This window comes from Coloeus monedula, assembly GCF_965178545.1.
Source record: "Coloeus monedula genome assembly, chromosome: 1".
NCBI lineage: Eukaryota > Metazoa > Chordata > Aves > Passeriformes > Corvidae > Coloeus > Coloeus monedula.
This window is the reverse complement of record NC_138781.1, coordinates 136,713,428-136,736,549: the sequence shown is the minus strand read 5'-3', so window position 1 is coordinate 136,736,549 and position 23,122 is coordinate 136,713,428. Positions and strand designations below refer to the sequence as shown.

General features: G+C 39.3%; 1 protein-coding gene across 1 annotated transcript in view; it reads right to left on the bottom strand.

Annotated features, from left to right (window-relative positions):
• Positions 1 to 18,276: 18,276 nt before the first annotated feature.
• CPQ (carboxypeptidase Q) overlaps positions 18,277 to 23,122 on the bottom strand; it is a 147,796-nt gene continuing 142,950 nt past the window's right edge. Inside the window, exon 8 of the mRNA XM_082297244.1 lies at positions 18,277 to 18,636. Coding sequence (XP_082153370.1) covers positions 18,476 to 18,636 — 161 coding nt within the window. The 3' untranslated portion in view covers positions 18,277 to 18,475. The remainder of the gene's footprint in view (positions 18,637 to 23,122) is intronic.

The window sequence follows — 23,122 nt, the reverse complement described above, 5'->3', positions numbered from 1 at the left end:
GCAAACCTGCAGGAACATGAGTGCAAGTTCAGGCAGTGACGGGAGAGGGGTACGGATGGAAGCTGTTGCCTAAGACAGCACTAAAACTGCCTTTAAGGTCCAGAATAGGGGGATGCTGCTGAGTCCCTTCTTCCGCTCCTTGTGCCAAGAGACATGAGGGAAGGAGAAAAAGGGTTTTTCAGGGATGTTGGGCACTTGGTGGTACCCAGAAGGGGCAGTTTGGACACTGCATGCCCTCAACTGAATATGGTCTAGCTCAGCCCTCTAGGCACAATCCCTGCTCATAAATTTCTTCCTTAGTTCTCTAGTACATGGATACAAGGCATCCACTTCCCTGAGCAGCTTTGCCTCTGCTGATGGCAGTGGTGGCGAGATCAGCCCTTCTGAGGTACAGAGGTTTTGCCCAGCACCTTTGCAGAGGATGGGAAGAAAGCTTGTGTCCCTTTCCTGTTTCACCTTTAGGATAAATCAATACTCGGGCTTTTGATTTGACCCACTGGTATTTCTGAAGGAATTTAGACAGCATTTAAAGTGGGTTGTTTTCCTGAGCTAAACTGAAAAGAGTTATAAACCCTTGCTGCACTTATACCTGAAATCTACCAGCTGCAATGGATCTATGGAAATACACCGTGCTGTGCACAAAGGGCACAGACTCCTGTAAAAACCCAGGAATTAGCTTGTGCCAGCATGGTCTTAGTATGACTCGAGGGTGCAGGTGTTTAGTCCCAGCACATGTCCCAGTTCAGCTGGGTGCACTCTCTGCCCCAGTGCCTGCCCAGAGAGGGAGTCCAAGGGAGAGAGGAAGAGAGGCTGGGCAGAGGGTTTTGACAGTGGTTAGGGATATTTTCCACCCAGTTAAAATAGACAGTGAATTGGATACTGAGCAAAGTTAACAGGAATAGCTTGAAGTTTGTTGCTGCTCAGGGACTGGAGAACCAGCCATGACCTCCAGCTGCTCTGTGCTCAGATCAGCTGAACACACCTGGTAATTACAGACTGCAAACAAGCAGCACATGATGACAAACAGGGGGAAGTATAGCCTGTCAGGAGTAACTCAAATCACAACTATAAATATGATTGAAATGTAGTTTAAAATTCACAGATTTGCTGTAATTCTAAATGTACTGGTAATGCACTCTATTATATTTGTAATTCTACCATAATGTAATTTAATACTAGGCTATTTTTCAATATTTCAATACACTGTCAAAAGGGTGAAATGAATAAAGGAAAAAAATGTAATGGAAAAATTCAAAGAAATGTTAACATCTGAAAAGAAAATCCCACACACCAAATATAAAAAAAAGAGGTCTGAAAATGTATTTGTGAGTTGTCTCCTGAATGAATTAGCATAGATAATATTGAGGACTTTTACCTTTTAACTTTCTCTTCTACTTCCTTATTGTTTGAAAAGTTAGTGAGGGGAATAAAAGAGAGCAGAATCTCACAGACTAAAGATTTACTCTGTCATATTCAGTGTCAGAAGAAATATGGGGGGGAAGAAAAAGAAAGAATAAACCCCATTTAAGTCTCAAATGTGGAAATACATAAATGTTTGGTTTGGGGCATTCCCCTTCCCTTCCAAACATTAGAAGAAAATGAATTCTCTTCACAAATCCTTCTCTGGGGAAAATAAGAAAATGATTCCTGCAGAAAACTTCCACTGGGTCCAGTTGTAACATCTTTGCTATTTGAAATGGTATGTAATCAAACTGCACCCTGTCTTGGGGTGACTGTATGATGTGTATCCCCTATCGCTGCTCTGTGCCCAGAAATTAACTTTGTGCCTTTTCTGTGCCTTTAAACTGAGCCTGAGAGGGGGAGAGGAAAAAACCGAGCGAACTTTTCAAAGCAGTTGTTCAAGGACACAGACACACACTCCTCTGTGTCCTGCTCTGCAGCAGCAAGAGCAGAGGAAGCCCCCTTCTTGCTTTCCAGCCAGCTTTCAGCTCCTTTTCTCTGGAAGGAGACAGAGAGTTGAACTTTGTTTTCCTGGGACTTCGGCTTTTCCCTTCTTCTCTTCTGGACTGTTTCAACAACATCAGAACACACCGGGAGAATTTTCCACCAAGGCCCCGGAGGTGGGCCCATGACCCAGCTCCGAGGAGGAGGAGAGAGACCACACCTACAGAAGGACTCTCAAATATTTCCAGCTTTCTCTCCACAGCGAGAGGTTTTATTATTTAGCATTATTATCCTTTTCCTGTGTGTTTGTTAAAGAAATAGTTTTTATCTCTTTCACTGTCCTCCAAGGAAAATTTTTTTTTTCCAGAACCTGGTGGGGGAGGGATGGTTGTAACCTGCCTTCTATCAGAGGATATTTTCCTCCAAATTTGTCCAAATGGCACACAATCTTACAACCATTTATGGATATTTATTTTATACAGGGTATGCAGCCTTGAACTTATCCATTTGCATATAAGAATATGAGCTGATATCAGGTTAATTAATTTTACATCATCTTGTAGGGATATTTCACTAACAGACCATTTCAAAAAAAGGGAGTATCTTGACAAATAAAAACTAGAACTGGATCCCGCTGAAATTACAAATTGAAAAGGATTCATACGGGTGGAAAGCAACACAGCCCAGGAAGAGGAGATGATGAACCTCTACAATGTATGAAAATAGAGCTATTTTGCAGAAAGTCATTCCACAGCAATTTCTCTTTATAGGCATGTTCTGTGCAAGTCAGGAAGTACACAGTGTGAAGCTTGCACTGCAATTTATTTTCACTCGTTTCCAAAACAGTGTTTAAATTGATGGTGTTTTAGATTTCTTGTCAGTATTTCTTGTGTGTCAGTTAAAAAAAAAATTAAAAATCCCAACAACAACCAGCTAGTGGATGTTTAACTATAGCTTCAGTTTCAGTTCTAAGGGACAAGGCCTGATGTTAAGGTTAGGGTAAGGTCCCACTGAAGTTAATGAAATGTTTGTCCAAGTCACAAAGCCAGGCTGGCTCTGGAGGTCAGGCACAAATTGGGAGTTAATCTCATATCAGATCTGCTCACTTACAGGTTTGGACAATTGTACATGCAGCTCCTGTTTGGGTCAGGGGTTGTGTGATAGAGCAAGCACACAGAACACAGGTCCAGGATGATAATTTGTGTTTTCTTGCTTTCACAACTTTAATATGGCTAGTTCTGGGTTTCTTGCATGGCATTTACATGCACATATATCCACATGCTGTACCAGGGAATAGAGTTACTGGTGACTCACAGGTTTCTACCTGAATTATAGCTTATTACAATAATTAGGACCTGCAGTTCTACTCTAATTTTGAGTGCAGCTGTGGGAAGGAGATGAAAGGACGAAAGTTTATTGTTTCAAATTACTTTAATTTTCAACATATTTTGGTAGGAGTGTTATGAAAAGACATGACTGGGTTAATTCTCTCAAGACTTTTAATACCTCCTGAATTGAATTAATATGTTAGAGCTGTGGAAAACAAACAAACAAACAAACAAACAATGTTGTCAGAAGTTGGACAGGGTGAGTGGGGACAAAAACCTTTATCAGGTCAGTTGCTTGGCATTCCTGACTGTGGAATAAGCCATAGCCAGTCAACCAAAAATATTCACTCTCTACACCAGATTCCAGCTAATTTTCAGCATTTGTTATTATTAATGCACACTGGGTCTATTTACTTAATTATAATTAATATTGCTTGTTCCTCCTTTGAAGAATATGGCATTCATTTGGCAGTTACTGCCTAGATTTGGGTGCATGTATTTTTATATATCTCCAATAGGATCTGCCCATATTTCCAACTGCTACACAGCCAAGCAAATTTCTGCAGTACGTTCAGTTGCTTCTTGAATGAATCAAAACCTCCAAATTGTTTTCAAATGTGTAGGCCATCCAAAAACTGAGACACATTTTGAAAAGACCTGAATTCTAGGAGATTGTGTTAAGGAAAGCTTCTTTGCTTGAGAATTGTATTAGTAGCTGTCAATGCAATAATTCTTAGATGATGCAGGGAGATAAAGGCCTCTCTTGGCGAAGGGCAACAAAGCTGCCTGGAGGTGTGTGCTCTGTTCCTTTTCTGAAGTGCTGTAAAAGAAACTTGAAAGAAGTCAAAATTCTGCAATTTTTGCAGCATCTATCAACCAGTACAATACGAATAAAAAATCAAGGAATTTTTTTATTAAACACTGTGACAGCTGTCATTTGCAACCTGGTTTTCTTTTCACTGGCAGTGACTGATTATCCTTCAAGCTGATGTTTTTATATCCACTCATAACTTTGATATGAGAAAAAGCCAAACAGAAGGTAGAAAGGAAATTCTCTCCTCATTTGTATGTGAAAAACCATCTAAACATGGTGCTGGTCCAGCTGAACAGGACTGCTGCTGAAGGCTCTGCCGTGCTCTGTAGCTCATTCCTGCTCACATGGGGAGCCAGAAGGACAGAAATGCTCTTAAATCACAGCTCTATTTACCTGAAAACAGGAATCCGTAGCTAGGAGGACTAAATGAACCAGATGAATAAACTCAGTTCCATCTCCCTGTTTAGACTCCTTTTCACAGCACTTATCCCCACCAGTTTGCTTCTTCCAAGAACTACTCGGTCTGCTTGGTACACCGCCTTTTACCCATGGAAAAATGTCTGCTAGCTGAATCAAAACATCTGCTACATACTTTCAACTACTTTCTTCCTATACACTGAAAGAAGCATAACCTTATTTTTTATTTGCTAACGAAACACTGGGGCTTAACTTTAATTTAAAAGCAATTAGTAATTTCTCGGATTGTGTGATCTGATCTTTTTAGACTTCACAACCCCCCTTAAGTAAGTCAGGAACGTGCCTCCAGACATATCCCTTATATATCTAATGACTTTTATCATAGGATCAAAAACATTACATTCTTTCTAATATTCATTTGCAAACAAAATCTGTGTTTTCCATTTAATATGTTTGATATAAAACCCCCACATCTTACAACATTATCTTACAAATACAGAGTACTTTATTATACACTTTGTTGGCTTAACAGAGCTAAATAGGTTTCCCTCTACGTGGCTCAGTAACTGCCCCTTCTCCCAGCCTGGTGTGACCTGTGAAATACTTTCACATCCAGATCTTTTTATTCCAGTGGCAAATAAACTTTATTTGTTTTAATATCATAAGAGTTGTCCCTGAAGATCACGTGTAACTGCTTTCCTATTAAAAAACCAAAACAGTAAACAAAGATTAACCTGAAGTATGTGTTTCTACTCACTTCCATTTCTCTGTGCACAAAATTGCACAGAGCAGAGTCTGCTACCAGTGCTGGAGAAGAAACGATGCCAAGGAATAGTTTCCAGATTATGAAAGAGCAGATTGGGGTGGCCTCTCACATGAGTGCACTTTACACTAATGCTTTACCAGCTGATCGTCACAGTGTTGACACAGGTTATCTCAGGACTAGGGGAAGGACCGACTGCTGTCACTACAGCCTCGTGTGGAACCAAAGCAGCAGCAGCAGCAGCAGCAGCAGCAGCAGTGGCTTTCCTGCTGGAAGACAGGTTCCCTGGCCAGAAGCACAAAAAGTCCTATTTGGCAGCCCTTGTGCCTTACAGCAGTCTGCCCTCAGTGCAAACAACATCTGCACACTTTCTGTGGGCTCTCAAGAGAGTTTCTACTTCCAGCAATGCAAGTAGGAGAGTGCAAAGGCCAAGGCCCTGCTTCACCACAGCTGTACCATCCAACAGGTCACTTGGATGCTGTTGAAGTCCTGGATGCCTAGAAAACACACTTGGAAATGATCCCCTCAGAGAAATAATGCTGGAAGCAACTTTCCTTTTTTGAGAAACAACCCAGGCCATGGGCATGTGCCACTAGTGGTCTCTTCTCAGTGCTACCAGGGGCAGTTTTGGAACACTTCTTGCCATAGTATAGTTGTTTCATCCTTACCAAACAGTGTTTGCTGATCAAACACAAGCACACCTGCCCACAAATGGGCAGCCAGTGCTACAGACCACAAGCACAGCAGCAGCAGGGAACCTTAGGGGGCTTATCAGGAATAGCAAGTTTCACACTAACTTAAAATTTGCTGCGCAAATAAGTGCAAAATCTTGGGTAAACCCTGATTTCAGTAATGAGCGGCTGTTTTCAGTGATGTAAGCTAATCTAATTCACTTAGGTTTCAATTTCAGAGAAGTTAGTATAATTTTATACCACTTTCTATGAGTCAGTGGAGCTTTGAGTGTTGCACCCCATTGGTGCAAGACCCCGTGTTTAGAGTCTAATCGAATCTAATCAGGAGTGTGTTTGAATTAGGTCGTGAGTGGAGCCAGCCTACCTGTGTACATTCAAGGTCAAGGTCTGAATTTATTACATTGTCAGGTTTATGCAGTTCATAAAATACATTATGGGTAAAATAGGGTCTTCTCTATAAAACATGAAACCATATTGAATGTAACTGACTTTGTGCCTTAACATCTATTTCATTACCAGGTTTCCTAACCCTCCTGTGCCTTTACATGAAACCAGGTATACGTGTCCAACAACCTACAGTCACTGACGGACTTCATGGTTTTTCCACCATATCTTCTGCATGAACCAAGAGAAACAGCACACTTGTTTATAGGGAAATCTCAAGGGGCAGACTCTTCTCTGCTTTTTTTTTTCTTATATTTTTCATATTTAATTTCTTCTCCCAAGACACAGTCAGGATTAAAGGGATGTTTGTGGGCTGTCACCATCCAAATCCAAAGGAATCAACATCGTGGAGAAAAACCATACAAAACTCTCTGGAAAAGGAAACTTCAAGAGCCTTGCCAGGTGCTAGTGAAACCAGCACCAGAACAAAACACCACAAAGCTGCATAAATATGTTATGGTTAATATCAAACATTCAGAAGGCTTTACTGTAATATGGGGATGGAGAAGAGTCTCTTGATATAAACAGGTTCAACCTTAGAGGCTGCCTGTGGTTGAAGGTAAGTAAATAGCTGTTTGAAACAGGAAAGAAAAGGGTCTTGAAGTCTTAAAATACAGCTGTGGTTTTTTTGTTGTTGTTGTGTTAAATCCTTGTTTGGTTTGAGGTTGAGCTTTGGTAGTCAGGTCTAGGAAATGGGGACAGGTTGGAAATAAAGATTTTTAACAATACAATGAAAAACGATCTGCACTGCATTCACAGGAGTGCTTGTCTTTGTGCCAGGCACAGTCCTTTCATTTCACATATTACAAAGGAAAGATAGCAGTGGGTTTTTCACAAGACCAAATGAAACAATCTTTCCCTCTGCCATCAGTTAGGGAGAAAATGCAGCTTTTTGTGAAGGGGTGCCAATAATATAGTTACTTTGAGGGAATCATTTTCAATTTCTTGTGGAAACCAGTTTTGAAGAAATTAGTGTGCTGTAACACATTGCCTTTCTTCACAGAAGTTTTGGTCATCTTTTTCCCCAGACACACAGTGGTCATGATGTGAGTGCTTGAATACTTTCAGGCATGCGAGTTTGCATTAGAGTACTTCTGATTTAATGACTTTCCATTGGCTTCCAGGAAATTAATGTGTTGATTTAGAAGTTCTTTTTATTAACTGCCATTAAGAGACTTTCAGAGGACTTGATACATCAGAGCTCTCTGATTTTTTCTATTTATTAACTAAACCATTATTTAAAATGCAGATTGGCTGGCTATTTAAATTGACCTGCATTTATGGATCCTCACAACATCAAGGGGAAATTTGTTATAAGATGTATCTTCAGGCAAATTCAGTAGTGAGAAAACATACACCTTCCTTTTATCTCACGGAACCACACCTTCCTTTGCCAGGCAATGTCTCACTTTATCTGTGCAGAACCTTTGCTTCAATCCTGTACAAAAATATGAAATCATTTTCTTCTAAAGATTAAAGTGTAAAACCCATTTTTGGGGGGATTCTATTCCTGCTGTTTACATTAATGTATTAGTTAGCAACCTACAGTATTAGACAGCAACATTACACACATAAAGCCCTTTGAGGGGAAGGAAGGCAAGTTTGGACATTTCAGAACACCTTTTATAAAGGAAGGTGAAACATGAATGCCCTTGGGCTTTTGTAAGGCTTCTCTGAATGTGATGTTAGGATACTGAATTTGTAGTGACATACCAAAGGCAAACAGCACAGCACAGCAATTGACTGACAAGCCTTGCCTACACTCCCCACACAGCAGTTTTCCTTTCACCTGTTATTCCCACACCGCTGCTGAGGTTCCACAGAGGCATCGACCTCAAAAGGCTGGAGAGGCAGCAAAACAGTTGGGTTTGTTTTCTTTATTTCTTCAATTAAGAATCCTTGTATGTAATATAAATAATCAACATCTATGGTTGCATCAACATAATTTTCTCCTAGAAGACAAATTCAAGGGCAAGTTTTTTGGGCATGAGATTTGTGCAAGCACATCAAATGCCAGTGCTATCACAATGGTAAGTTACAAGCTCTAAAGAAGTTTGCAGAGAAGATTCATTGTAAAGAAAACTTGCTCAGGGGAAATCATGGGATGACCGTCAATTTCAAACTTTAAAGTAAACCTTGATGAAAGACACAGCATTGACTGCATGAAACAATGCTCAGCAAAAGGAAAAAGAAAGGTGAAAAGCCCTGCTACAGCAGTGATGCACACTGCAGTTTCCAACCACAGCTCCACCCAACAATTCTCTTGTATCAGTGACTGTTGTTCTACATTTCCCTTGAACCAAAATTCTAATATAAGTGCACTGAGATCAGCCAGTTTTCACCTTCTTGGACGACGAAAGATAATGAACCCGTAAGTTATACATTTCTTCCATCCAGCTGGCTCAGGTTTGCTTAAAACTGCTTTAAACTTCCAAGCCTGCCATCAGTTTGGCCCACCTCTTGGTCCTGTAACACCATCTGAGGCAACTGCAGGGTTTCCTGGATTATGAATTTAATATTTTTATATAGCTGTACTGAATACAGGTATTTTTATCTTCAACTTCTCATTTTTTCCAGACCAGAATATTTGACTCAGGTATCTTGGCACTACATTACCTTCCTTGGGCATAGTAAGAATTTCTCATCTTCCCATTTGCACTTCTTGCTATTTTGTCCTATGCATTCCATTTCCCTAGAGATGTTTAGTTTTCTTCCATTCTAAATACAAGACAAGAATTTCTTTTTCATTCATGGAAGAGCAGCATCTCAGACTTACTGTATACAATTGCTGTTTCTACTTTTTTTTTATCACTACTTTTTGATAACATTAGCGCCTGCAAAGAATGAGTCCTTCCCTGCTCTGCTTTCTTTCAGCTGTGTGGATTGTGAATATGTATGCTACTAGGGACAGAAGCTGAAACTGATTTTTAAAAAAAAGGTATTTGAAAAAAATATTTGGAGGCAATGGGTATTTTAAAGACAGTTTGGGTTTTAAAGTTCTTTCACTTAAAGTACAAAGAAGAACTGTTTTATACAACTAAGTTCTGTTGCAATTTCCTTTAACAAAGAGATGCTGCTTAAACCACATATCAAATCTAGAGCCAGAGTTGACAGGTGAGGAAGTGAATAATTGATATACTGTGCAGTTTGTAGACTGAGTTATCAGTAAACTGTCTTCTTTAAGCCACTGGCATTACTTCAAATTCAAACTCTAATTTATACCCTGAGAAGTCTTCAGTGTCATTAATTGTATCCACTAAGCAAAATTGAGAGTATAGCACATGAATTTGTAATAAAACTGAATATGGAGGGAATCCTCTGACATTTCACTAGCTTCCAACTGTTTTATGAGGGATGACTCCTAATTACTTGTACTAAAGGCTCAGTAACCACCAGCTACAGATGCAGAATATGTGAGATTTGTGTAGATTTCTCCTCAGGATAACGAAGAGGGGTGAGACATTTACTGTTGAATTTTGTCTGAGTTGACTCCAGTAGGGCATATTTCCTGTAGCCATAAGAAAATGACTTTGAATTAAGAATAAATTAGGCACTTTACTAAAATTACTTTGCAGTTTTATTAACTCTTGCTCTTGGATAAAAAACCCCAACAAACTCAAGACTTCCACAAGTTTGGAATATATTCCCTGTTTTCATGCTCACGGTATTACCATATAGGACAGTTTTTGTACCAACTTTTTCTAGCTTTTCCCCTCAATGTTATTTTTCAGAAGTTTCTTTGCAGAACTTTGAAGGGAAAGATCTGCAATTTCACATGTGAAGAGTTAACTTTTTAACAAACAGAAAATACCTCAAAACTCTAAGGTTTCATTAGTCTTAAGGTCAAAAATCCACCAAATTTTAATGTCTTTTCCACTCCAAACTGTGTATCAGCCACAGTGAAGATGGACCACAATTGTATTCATATTTCAGCCAAGCTGGAGCGTTATTCATCAGAAAGGTTAATTCACCTATGGAGCACAAATTAGAAAATGCCCAAATCTCAGCTGTTTTCGGCTGTGAGTGAATTTAAAAGACACCTCATTAGAACACAACAGTGGCCCACACTTCTGGATACATGCAGGCTCAGAAATGGATGGGTTTTTTTGTTTTTTCGTGTTTAATAAATTAAGTCCACATAGAAGACATACCTTTAGGGTGCGCCAAGACCACCCAGCAAGGTGGTTACCACAGCAGAATTAGAACTTGGGAGTTCCTGGTTTATTGTCTTAAGTTAAAACCACTAAACTGAGCTTATTAAGGGGAAAAAAAAAGTGGCCAGAAAATAAACTTTTACATCATGGTAGTAAAGTTAGAGCTTGTTAGAATGTTTGAGATTAATGGCAACAGGAGGATTTTTGTCAAAATCAGGATAACTTTGGGAAAAAGAAAATGTCTAATATAACTGCTTGCTCTGTTAAACTGCAGAAAACCCTAACACCATCTGCCCACATTTGCAAATATTTTTGAAGAAATTCCTACTGAGTTGACCAACGCTTACCTGGAGCTTCAATCTTTGTTACTTCATATTTTAAGCCAGTGTAAATTGAAGGACTTCTGGGAATTCTTCCTATACTTATTTTAAGCTGAGCTGATGTTTTTTTTTCCATAGAGGAATCTAAAAGTGGTAAGTTAAAAAACCCCAGGTATTAATTTCACTTTTGTTAGTATATTACAATAAGGTAACAGCAGCCTTCCAAAGCTTTAGGTTGTCAGCAGAATGTTTCTGCAAATACTGCAAGCCACTAACACTTCTGTTTTAAAGGATCACTCACTACTGTGTGAATAAACACTATGCAATAAACAATGTTGCTACATTTGTGATTTCCCTGAAGTTTGCCAAGTGCTGATGTCTTATATAATCTTATGCCTGAAGCTGAGTTAGTAGTATTGTAGCAGCCACTCTAACACTAGCTGTTGCAGAATCACAGAGCAGTAATATTTTCCCCCTCCATCACTTCACAGATGAAGGAGGGAGGAATAAAATTTTTGTTGACACCTAATAGAGCACACACAGCAAATGTTTACTCAGCTCTTCTGCTTTGAAGATATTGTCAAGCACTCTGCTGACAGCCATTACTGTTCCTGCTTGTTTAGACACAGCTCTGAAGTGAAGAGATATGGAACATGAAAAGTATTAGGCTTCAGTGATTTCACAGTGTGATGACAATGCTATATATTACAAATCCATTGCAAATCCAAGTCTAAAAGAGATACAAGTACGGCAGTTTGGGAGGCAAAAAAGAACTTGAGACCCCAAGCTCTTCCTGAACTTGGAGCACTTGGAGAGCAAAAAGAAGTACTCACCTCCAGATGGTCACCGATCATGAAAACTCTCTTCTTATTCTGGTTCTATGGGAGCATGGATGCAAAGGACCGCTGCATCCAGGGGATCAGCAGAAAGATTCTCCACGGCAATCTCACATTCTTGGTATAGAAAGAGGTCAACCAAACACCTGGACTCTGGTCAGTGATCATCAGTTCTCTTTCCTCCAAGTGAAGCCTGGAGTGATCACACATCCCACAGAACCACACGGGCTCAGCGGGTTGCTGAGCTACCAACAGCTGGTTCACTATTTGTTTGTCATATGAAGATGTGGCGTCAGAAACAGCTGTGTCACACACTTCTTGCAGAACATTCCCAATAAATGCTTCTGGTCCTCACCCCATAAATTCAATCTTATGTAGTTCCGGGAATATAGCACACCCAGTGTTATCAAATACACAGGGAATGGACAGCCCCCTAACCAGAGGGTCTCTGGTGGGGCAGCCTCTACTGATGCCAGCAAGCACTGTTGGGATTTTGCTCAACAGGCAAGGCTGTGCACATCCCCTCTAATTCCTCCTATGAGTTCTAGCAAACACACTATGTGGAACACCTGAAATGAGATTTTGCTGTATTGAAAGAAAAAGTCTATACTTCCTTCTATCACATCTGTTTCCTTCCAACAACTTGGAAATTAATCCTCTCTTCATATTTAAAAGTTATTTCCTGTTGATAAATGCTGATCTAAGTTACATTTTTTGTAACTTAGGCTGTGGTTTAATACATGTGTTACTTACACAGAGCCTACTGATTTATTTAATTTAGTATCTTCTCAAACCTATGAAGACACTAATGTTTATGAGAGGAAAGAAAAGAGTTCCAACAACTGCGCATGCTGAAGCATAAGTTCAGCTGTTTAACAAACTAAAGGTATTTGTGCATTAACACCCCCACACTTTTTGTTTTAGAAAGATCCAACAAGACCAAATTTTTAAGTAGTTTCTTCTACTGCTTGTACTTATCCTTCCAATAGTCTTGCCACACAGCCAGGGGGCAGTCCTGCTTGGAGGGACAGCAATACCAAAGCTAAGCTGAATTCCCAATACAGCTGCATCCTGTTTACATCGAGAAAAAGGAATATAAGAATTCACAACTAATGTGTGTTTGCATCTCAGCATTTCATGTTAAGGGTTCAGGCTGCCTTATAAAGGCTTAAAATATCTTCTACGCAGGACTCAGCACTGGGAATCACTGCTGAAGACAATCAGACATTTCCTTGTGGGTATTTATAGCTTTTTCAGCTTTTACAATTAACAGTTTGGAGGAGTAAAGGATCAACATTTAACTTTACATGGTTAAGTGTCTCATGACTCACCTTCTAGCAATTCCTCTTTTTAAACTCATCTTCCTGATGAGCTGAAGCTTGATAATAGCCATGGAAAGATCAGCATGACACTCTATTAAAAACAATGAATATTTTATTATCTGCTTTTGAACAATCATTAGTCTCTGCATTGTGTCTCATATTAAAATTTGTGATACCTTGCTGTCCTAGTGACAGAAATTTAAAGCCAAATAAAAAATGATGACGTGTAAAAGAACTGGGAAATTTGCTTTTAAGTACCGGCAATGATATGAATTCTCTGCAGCTGTGTCACTGACATAATATCTCTGGAAAACTAAAATATGTAGCCAATTTAGAATAAGCAACATATTGCATAATCACACTCACAAAGCTGAAGTATTCCAGAGATTATAACTTGAGTCACAAAGAATCTCAGCGAAATCAGTTTTGAAGACTTTCCCGAAGGTTCAGTCTCCATACATTGCCTATGATCAGTTGAAAGTGTCATTTTTGCACAAAATTTTTCACTTCAGCTTCACAGTTTTCTCAGTGGTATAAAAAGAAAGTAGTAACTCATTTATGGGCAGCACAGTTTGGCTGAGGCAGGAACTAAACTATTCTTAGCTTTAGGACTGACTGGCTGCATGACTGTTGGGAAACCATTTAACCTTTTCCCTTTTCCCAAACTGTTCCAGTGTGTGGCCCCTGATTCTGTGAAATACTTAGTATGTGTGTGACAGTTCAATGTAGTGCAGTGATGCATATAGATGGCACTGTGTGTGACCATTTTGCACACAAAATCATCCCACATCATTCCCGGATGCAAAGTCCCATTAGTTTAAAATTCATATGCCTGATGTCCAAAGTCTATTCTGAAATGGCAGTATCTGAAGGAGAAATATTTCTTTTTGCTTTTAATGTCAAATAGTAAATGCAAATAGTGTGAATAATGCAAGTATTGCAAATGCAAACAGTAATTACTAAAAGACATGTTCTACAGGTGAATTCTCATGTAGCTGGAAGGCGTTAATTTCTTATTCCTCTCTTCCAGCTGGACCTCGCCTCTGCTATAAACTTACATTTTACTTGCATCATGTCTTTTAACACAGTGTTGTTAAATCAGGCTACACCATACACAAGCACCAAACACCACTACCAACACTTAACAGTGGAATTGAGGGAGGTTTAGACAGTGTTCCCCAGCTCACACAGCAGTGCAGAGTAAAACCTTGGTACTTGAAGCCACAGTTCCTGAGCCAATATAACCTTGCTCTTTTTGTGGCTTTTGTGGTCCCTCCTCCAGAGCTTCCCTCTTTAGTTTTCAAAAGCCTGATTTTCACATAGTTATGTAGAAAACCATGACTGGTGATGAAAATTCACTGCATTGATCACAAAGCTCTGTCTGCCAGTAACAGAGGTCAGTGATAATGCCAAGTGTTGGCCCTGATGGAGCTCTCTACCATGTGCTCATGTGCTGTTCTTCAGAGTCATCTCAATTGCATCTCACAGTTCCTGAGCCCTAATACACAAAATACCCAGATTTTTTTCAGTCAGTTAGTCATTCCTAATATCCATGCCACAGTACAAGTGCTGAGAAAGAAAGTGAAAGATAAAAAACCCTCTAGAAGACATAAACTTAACAAACTACAGGAGGTTGATCTGTCCTGAAGTGAAATCAAACTGCAAGCTGGACACAGAGCTGGATAGAAGGCTGTCATCAAGGCCCCTCCTCCAAGCGCAAACATGATTATTGAGAAAACAGGCATCTAAAACCTTAATCAGGGACTAGCACAATGTACTTATTAAACACTTGTAACTACAAATCACAGGCCCATGGCTGGCCATACCTTTGTGCAAAAAGGCTGGAGTTTCCAGAAATAATGACCATGAAAGACTACAGTGTGTGTGTGGACAGTGCTTCCATGCATTTGCAGCAGACAGAAGATTACAAAAGGTGTGAGCTCCTTTCTATTATACTATATATATCTATACTATATCTTTTCCTTTTCATTACATATGATCAGTGTCTCCATCATTTAGCAAGAAAGAAGGGAAAAAAGCTTCTCTCTCAGAAGGTCTTGAGTTTTCCCATTCAAGAGCTGCAATGCATCATTAACTTCTATGCAGAAGACATTGTTCACTCCAACCAGCAATTAGTGGCAACATTTCTATTCTGTGCTGTGATGAGATTTTTATGCTAATCATTACACAGCAGTAAATTAATCATTTGGGCACATTTAGATGGTATGTATATTTCATGAGACAGATACAGATATCAAGATCAGTTTGATATTTACTTACAGTAAATGGAAGTGTCTCAAATTGCTATGGGGGAAGGATACTAACTAAACACACAGCCAAGGATTGGTAATGGGGCAGCAGAATCAGCGCTGCTTCAACTCTCTCTTTGTTTTTAATTATTTTAAGAAAGCTAAAAATCTTGTGAGAACATATAGAACAGAATCATTCAAAGAGACAGTGAAATGTCAGTATGGTCTTGGCACAATGAAGGACAAAAGCAAACCTACCCTGCAATTCTTTTATTGCTGGCAAAGTTACTTACATTACGTTATGCAGTACTGAAAACAGACTTTTCATGAGCATTTGTACTATAGTCTAGTCAGGTAAATGAATTATGCATTGGCCTCGTCCCTCTGTAACTATGTCTGAAACCTTCGAGTTGTAGCTGAAAGGAAGACTACTCAGGGGCCTCCCTTCTCAGCAGATGCAAGAGATTTGTAATACCTTGAGGAAGATGATTATTTGAAATTTAAATTTTTTTGACATATATTTAAATACTAGTGCTGATTTTTTCAGCGCTCAGCTCACAGATCTTAGCAGGCAAAAACCCAAATGTTTATTGGAGGGAAATTTACCCATGGTCCCTTTGACCTAGAACATCATTGAATTACTTATGATAAGCACAGATTTGTGGCAGGTGACCCTCACAATAATAGTAATATAAATAATGTCCTAAGCTACTACTTTCTCAATTAAAAGTTGAGAAAGACTCTCAAAGATAATGGCATGTCAGTGGAAGGCAAAGTTATGTTGGCTTACCCTGTGCTCTTGAATTGAAAATTGACCAGCTGATACATGTTTAATGGACACTAATTGGAAGAGCATAATTGCTACACTGAGCAGTTGTAAAGATAAGCTATTGCACAGATGGTACAAAATCCCACTGGGAAAGAAAAGAAATTTATTAGCATCTCCTCATTTATGGAAATTTTTGAGAGAGGTACATCTGAACAGGCAGATTATCAGAAGAGTACTATGGACAAATGAACTTCTAGGTCTGAGAACTAATATAGATCAGAAAAAAAAAGTGTGAATCAGAGACAATGTCTTATTTTAATGAAATCTGGTTTTACAAGAAAAAAAAAATCTGTGCTTTTCAATGTCAGAAATAAAATTTTCATTTTAATTATTTCTAGAAAAATAAGATGGTAGTTCTGATTTTTGAACTTTTTTTTTCTAAAACCAATGTTACTCTCTAGAACTGGGTATCTGAGGTTGACATGAAGGTTAAATTTTCTTCAGGAGCATAATGGTCTTAATTTTTATGGTCTATCTTATATTGTTGCTTTTGGCCGGGGAATAGTTAATTATCTTACTTAGGAGCTGACAAGCACATCTTGGCATGTGCTGTGGTGCCATGCGTACACCTGTAGTGTTATTCTCCTCTGCAGAAGAGTAGTCTTGACTCCAGAGATTTTCCATTTGACATGAGGCAGTGGAGAAAAACACAAATAAACACCATTTCCAAGAGAGCATAGGTTAAGATTTGCAACAATATAACTTCACAGAACATCCTTCTAAATCTCTAATGTACAAAGCCTCATACCTTGAGGGAAAACAATATGGAACACAATTCAGGAAACAGTAACATTGTGTAAAGGACAAAAGGCTGGATTTGGAGACAGCTGAGGATATGTCAGTGGGGAGCACCACCAACTATGCTCTTGTCAAGCAAAAAAGAAACAGAGGCATCACACCTTGAAAGCAGAGGAAATCTTCGCTAACTTTATTTCAATATTGTTTCTTTAAAAAGATAGAGCAGAGTACCTCCAGGCAGCTTTTATGCTCTTGAAATGATTTGGAGGGAATATTGAAATAGTAAATTTGATGGAAAACAGCTATTATCACAGTAAACAGATACCATGATTATGAATTCTATAAAAATGAATTGCTCATTATTCAGCTATTGCTCAACAGCAGAGCTGATTAACAGCACTAGGGACTGCCTGCTCTTTGGTTTAATACTCCATGTTCGTAACATTAGTTGTTTGGTGCTGATTATATTGCAGCAGTTATTCACACCACTAAGTTTGCTTGTTGTAAAATTTAAAATCACAAACAAGGATCACGTCACAAGGAAATGAGCAGAAATCATACGCCTTAAAATATTCTCCAAGAACAGTTATATTTTCTCTACAGATATGCCTGAAACTCATCTGAATATTCATAATCTCAGTAAGGAAGAAAAAACCCAAACCAACAAACTGTATAAGAATCAAGTTCCCAGGTTAATCCTTCCATCAAAGTTAATATGTACCAGCATCCTCTAGTCTAGCTTCAGCAGGGGAGACCATCCCTGCAAGCAAGGGGCAGCTAGGAATGGCTTCAGGATTCTGAATCAACATCTGCTCTTACACTTTGTTTGGAAATCAGCTGGCAAGTATTGAAGGTCACAAATCACAGCTGGGTGTTGTTTCTGAAACATGGCACTTCATAGAAAAACTGCCACATGAAATTCTCTGCCTGTCACTGTGGCGAGTCTTCCACAAGAAAGAAAAAGACACGCATGGCTTTCCATGAGGAGGTGCCCAAAAAAACACAGGAGAGCTGGGAGTCCTCTGATTGGCCTTCTATCCTCTGTGTCCTGGTTTATCTGAGTCTTAGGTGAACCTTTCATAAGATCTAAATGTGGACCTGAATGAAACTATTATGCTATTTTAGCATTTTGACTATTATTTGACCATTTTACCATATATTACCATTAAACCAGACAAAATTAATTTGTCCTATAACCTGAAAACTTCTAGAAACCATGGTATTACCTTCAAACAGTGAACAGAAAGGGCTGTTTGGTTAATGGTACATAATTCCAATGTGTAGCATGAAAGACAGAAACAAAACCAGTAAACGTGTACACTAAATCAATACACTAATTATCCTGATGCAAAAAATTTATTTGATAAATTTTTCCTGCTGCACAGGATCACTGTGCATACAAATGGTTATTATACCATAGTCAGAGATATCTTCATCTGAAATTTAAGGAGTACTTAAAGGAAGACATTTTAAGTGAAAATCACAAATTGAAGAGATTAAAACAGCAAAAATAAGCAGGAATGTGTAAAAGAGTGTTTTGAGGAAAACAGATGTAATAATAAAGCACAAAATCAAGGTTAACAGAATTTACTACAGCTGTAGTCTGCATGCATTAGTAGACTTACAATCTTTACTGAAGAACAGAAATCTTTCTTGCTGTTTTATTACCTTGGCAACATCTCCTCCATGTCAGCAATTACATAAGAGACAACAGTCCAAACAGCAGCACAGAGATTCATCTGGTTTGGATCCTGAACTGTCATCGTGTCCCCTTGAGAATGATGAAACCAGAAGTATTTATTGATGTCATTATGCAAGCTGGCACCTACAGGGAAAAATGGGCAAAGTTCCATTATAGGAATACAAATATTTAAAGAGGGATATAAACTTGAATCTGTTCCTGGGCTGTTTATGATTAAATCCACATGCAACTGTACAAAATTCATAATGTATTTGAAATATAATAACTGTACAGAGCCATGCCATGTGCAGTTTGTAAGTTTTAGGTTAATTGACTCGAGTGAGCATGAGGCAGCAAAAATTCACACTGGGGAAAAGCCAACCTTCCCCTGGGAGACTCATTTCCTCAGCAACAGTATGCATCCATTTTCTTCTGAAACTACCAGAGTTCAAGCAGGAAAATCCCTACAGTAACCCCACAGCAGCACTTCCCCTGTTCTCCAATGATGAATTACAACAGAGTTATGAATCCTTTCCTTGCTGTTATTTGTGGCGGGGAACACTTTAGAATTTGCTTCTGCTTTTGAGCCCCTGTACATTACAAGGATGTGCTGTTTCAGAACAAGTTCTCAGATAATCTGGGGTAACCCAGGTAGCTCAGGACTACATTCCTCTCGCAGTCAGGAGTCTTCATCAGCTGGGGCAGAAGCAAGTTAAGTGAAATCATGCTTTTTCCTCTTCAGGAAAAACTGATTCCCACTGGGACCACACAGGCAGGGAAAGGACTACTTTTCCTGAAGGCAGGTGGGCTCAGGGAACACAAATAATGCTTGCAAGGCATCACTCAAGGCAGACCAAAGCCAAGATGAGTTGGAGAAGCTGCCACCCAACTAGGAGCCCCAGCAGAGATAGTGGCAGAGGATTGTAACCCTGGCTAGTCTCTGCTCCAGTGCCCACTGGTCCTCTCTAACCCCCTGTTGCCTTGAATTTCCTTCTTTCTCAGTTCATTGCCTCTGCCTCTCCTCCAGTTTTATCAGCCTCCATCAGCTTTGTTGTAATGTCACCAATCATTCACCACGAACAGAATTCCATGTCAAATTTTGAAAATAAGTGAATTTGATATTTCCCACACCACACTCATTCACTGCTTACAATTCCTTTGCCTTGATTCCTTTGTCCTGTTCCCTGACCAGGGCTAGGAGGTACACAGCTCCCAAGGAAGGACCTACTTAGCACAACAAGAGCCACTCCTTTCTTGGTCAACAAACCCAGAGAACTGGTGTGAATTCACGAGTAAGAGCTATGGGCTGCAGGCAGAAACACAGGCTGAGGAGACTTGTACCATGTCAAGTAAGAATGAAAAAACCCCAGGATTGTTTGATTATAAAGATGAAAACCATAAATTATTCATATATTTATTTACATGCAATGGAAATCAGTATCAGATGATGAGGGCTGTGATAAACTCATGTGTGCTCATAAGACTTACTGTTATGATTTTTCTTGGTTTTCCTGAGATGCCTGAAGCCCTTGAAAAGAATGAAAGCAAAATTTCCCACAGCATAGCTGTGCATTCCTAGAATACATATCTTTTGATCACTTGTACAGCCACTCAGAACAGAGCCCAGCTCTCCCTGCGGGTAACAGGCATGTTTCTGTTGCTGTACTGGGGACTGACTCGGATGGCTCACTTTACTGCTATTTTAGAGAGAAGGAATGGAAAGTTAACGCATTTTAATTCTACCCAAGGTGAAGATCCCTTCATAACAGAGATGATGAAGCAGAAAGACCAAATGCTATAGCATAAGGTTATACAGTATTGTGAGTGATTTTAAGAGGCTCTTCTTGTTCTTAAATGACCTGTTTGCTTCTGACTTGAAGCATTGCAGTCCCACAGAAGTCACCGGGTAGGTTACAGGTGCTGAATTATGTTCCAATAATTTTAAGATTAAATTTATGTAAAGTCAAATTAATTTAAAAAATTTTCTTCTGAATCCTTTTGAATATATGCAATCATAAAAGGATTGAACAATGATACATTCTTTAACTGATGGACTTCTGCACTACAGGCTCATAACAAGTTAAGCTGTTGAGGCAAACCCACTACTCGTTTTGAACACTTCTGTAAGACTCAAGACAAAAATTGCCCAGATTTTGTCATAGAAATTTCACTAATCAGAGTAACTATGGATTTACAGAATAGCACTTTATCCTTGTGAATGGAACAAGAAGAAACACCCTTTGCTTTGTCATACTTAACTCTCTGAAACGCTGGAAAAGACTTTTTTTCTCTAAATTGATTTTATTAATCAGAAAATTATCAGATTTGACATCAATCAATTACTGTGCAAGAAAATCAGAATGTGTGAGTAGAGAAAATACCAGAAGGTTCTCAGACTGGCCATGCTGTCTCTTTCATGTTGTGGGCTAGCACTGAAGCCAGTGACCTGCTTCTTGAGAGACTATGGAAAAGACCCTAAGAAAACAGTTTCATCCTATGTAATTAGAAACAAAAGTGAAAATCCATCTTCTTGTCTTTGAGCACAAGAACAGCTTACAGCTCAGCGCCACACGCAAACCTCTGGACAGGAAGCACCCTGGGGCACAGATATGACTGCAAGCAATTTTCATTGCAAGGAAGTCTCCTGCTTCAAACTTGAGACGCCTCCACATTGATGTCAGCTGCCTGCAGACACTTCTGCTGCCAGAGGTCGCCAGGCTGCAGTGAGACACTGAATGGTGCCCTTGCACCAGTAAATGCATCCAGGGCTGAGACCAGCCCTCACAGATGACCATGAAGAGGGAATTTCTGCAGGGCCCTGCAGACTGCAGTCATGTTAGGTTACCTCAGTAAAGTCCATGGGAACCTAAAGCCCCTTTTCTAAAAATCTAACAGAAGGAACAATGCTGTGAGTGTAATTTGTTGTTGTTGTTATATAACATTTGTCTCAGGAACAACAGTCAGTAACAAATGGGGGTTATTTTTGCCAGCTATATAAGCTGGGAGTGAAATAAAACAGATGAGGAGCCATGGATCACAGACCTATAAATTATTCACCCATGTCCATGGTAGCCACCCAGAAAGGGGACAGCATACAGAATTAAAAGAGTCTGTAAGCTTTAATTAAGTACTTAACCCCTCAGCTGGGCCCTGTTATGTAGGTGTGTACCATGCATCTAATTCTGATTTCCAGGTGGAACCAATACTTGAACAAAAAAACCAAGAGATGGGCTAGGTGCTACACTGTCACATTTTACGCACTTTGCTTTTTGTCCTGCATTTGCAGAGCAGTCATAAAGCAAAACAAAAGGGATGTTTGTCAAACAATGCTCTTTAATTGTCATTTTTCAGTGTGTTCACTTTTACAGTGATGCAAGTCATATGAGGAACACTGCTGGCCAAAAAAAAATCAGTGAGAAATTGCTTCTATCTGGATATAATAGATGCTGTGGCATGAAAACAGGGAATGTTAAATATTGCTGACAAAAATGCTGTACATATTACTTGAATGCATCAAAAATACTGGAAATTAAAACCTGGAGAAAATTAATCATTTCAATAAAATAATACAAAGATAATTCATAGTACCATTACAAGGTGACAGAAAACCCTCTTTAGCGCAGTTTAGTTACCTAATTTAATGCAGTTGTTACTGCATCAGCAGCTATCTAGTGCCATTGCTGATCCCCCAGGGTCAAACACTAGGACAAGCTGCCCAGAGAGGCTGCAGAGTCTCCACCCTTTGAGATATTCAACACCTGACAGAACATGGTCCTCAGTGCCTGCTGCAGCTGACCCAGCTTGAGCAGGGGGGTTGGACTAGGCAAGCTCAAGGGGTGCCTGCCAAGCTCAGCCATTCTGTGGCACCCTAACCCATGGTGCCCTGGCTCTTCCAGACATCTTAGAATTAACACAACATTAAAAAATTCATCAATTCAAGTTCATTAGTGTCTTGAACTCATTTCATGATTCTCTGCTATTTCATACGTGGTTTGATGCACTGCATAAGACAGGTAAAAGCAGCTGCTTTGGTAATTCATACAGACAATGTATTTTTAGTGATCAGCTGGGTAATAGTACCTTGGTGAAAATACACACACACACACTGAGGAATTCTGAAAAAACAGCCCATCCCTTCTAGCTTCTGATCTCAGCATGAAATGCCCAATGCAAATACTCACTAGCTGATGATAAGGATATTGACTTGCCTTACAATGTGTTCATATCAAACACCTATTCTTCACACACTAATAAAACTGACACAAGGTTTTATTGCCAGGTTAAGAAGATGTTGCTATTGAGGTAAAAGGATGCATGAACCACAAAACAAATGATGAGCATGTCAACGATGACCACTGCTTCTTGTCACTCTGTCTATTGCCTTCATAAGCGCTGCTGTCATAAGTCATAATTAGATTTAAACTCTATTGCCAGATACTTAAGCACTCAAATTCTTGTCATTTGTGCAAACAATGACTGGAAAAGCAGATAATGATTATCAGAATGATTATAAAGGCAGTTTCCATAAAACACAAATATCTTCTAGGGGGAAAACACACAGTAACTTCAGAGTAATTTTATATCTTTAAAAATTTTGCATTACACTCCTCCTTACATTTTCTTTCCTTTC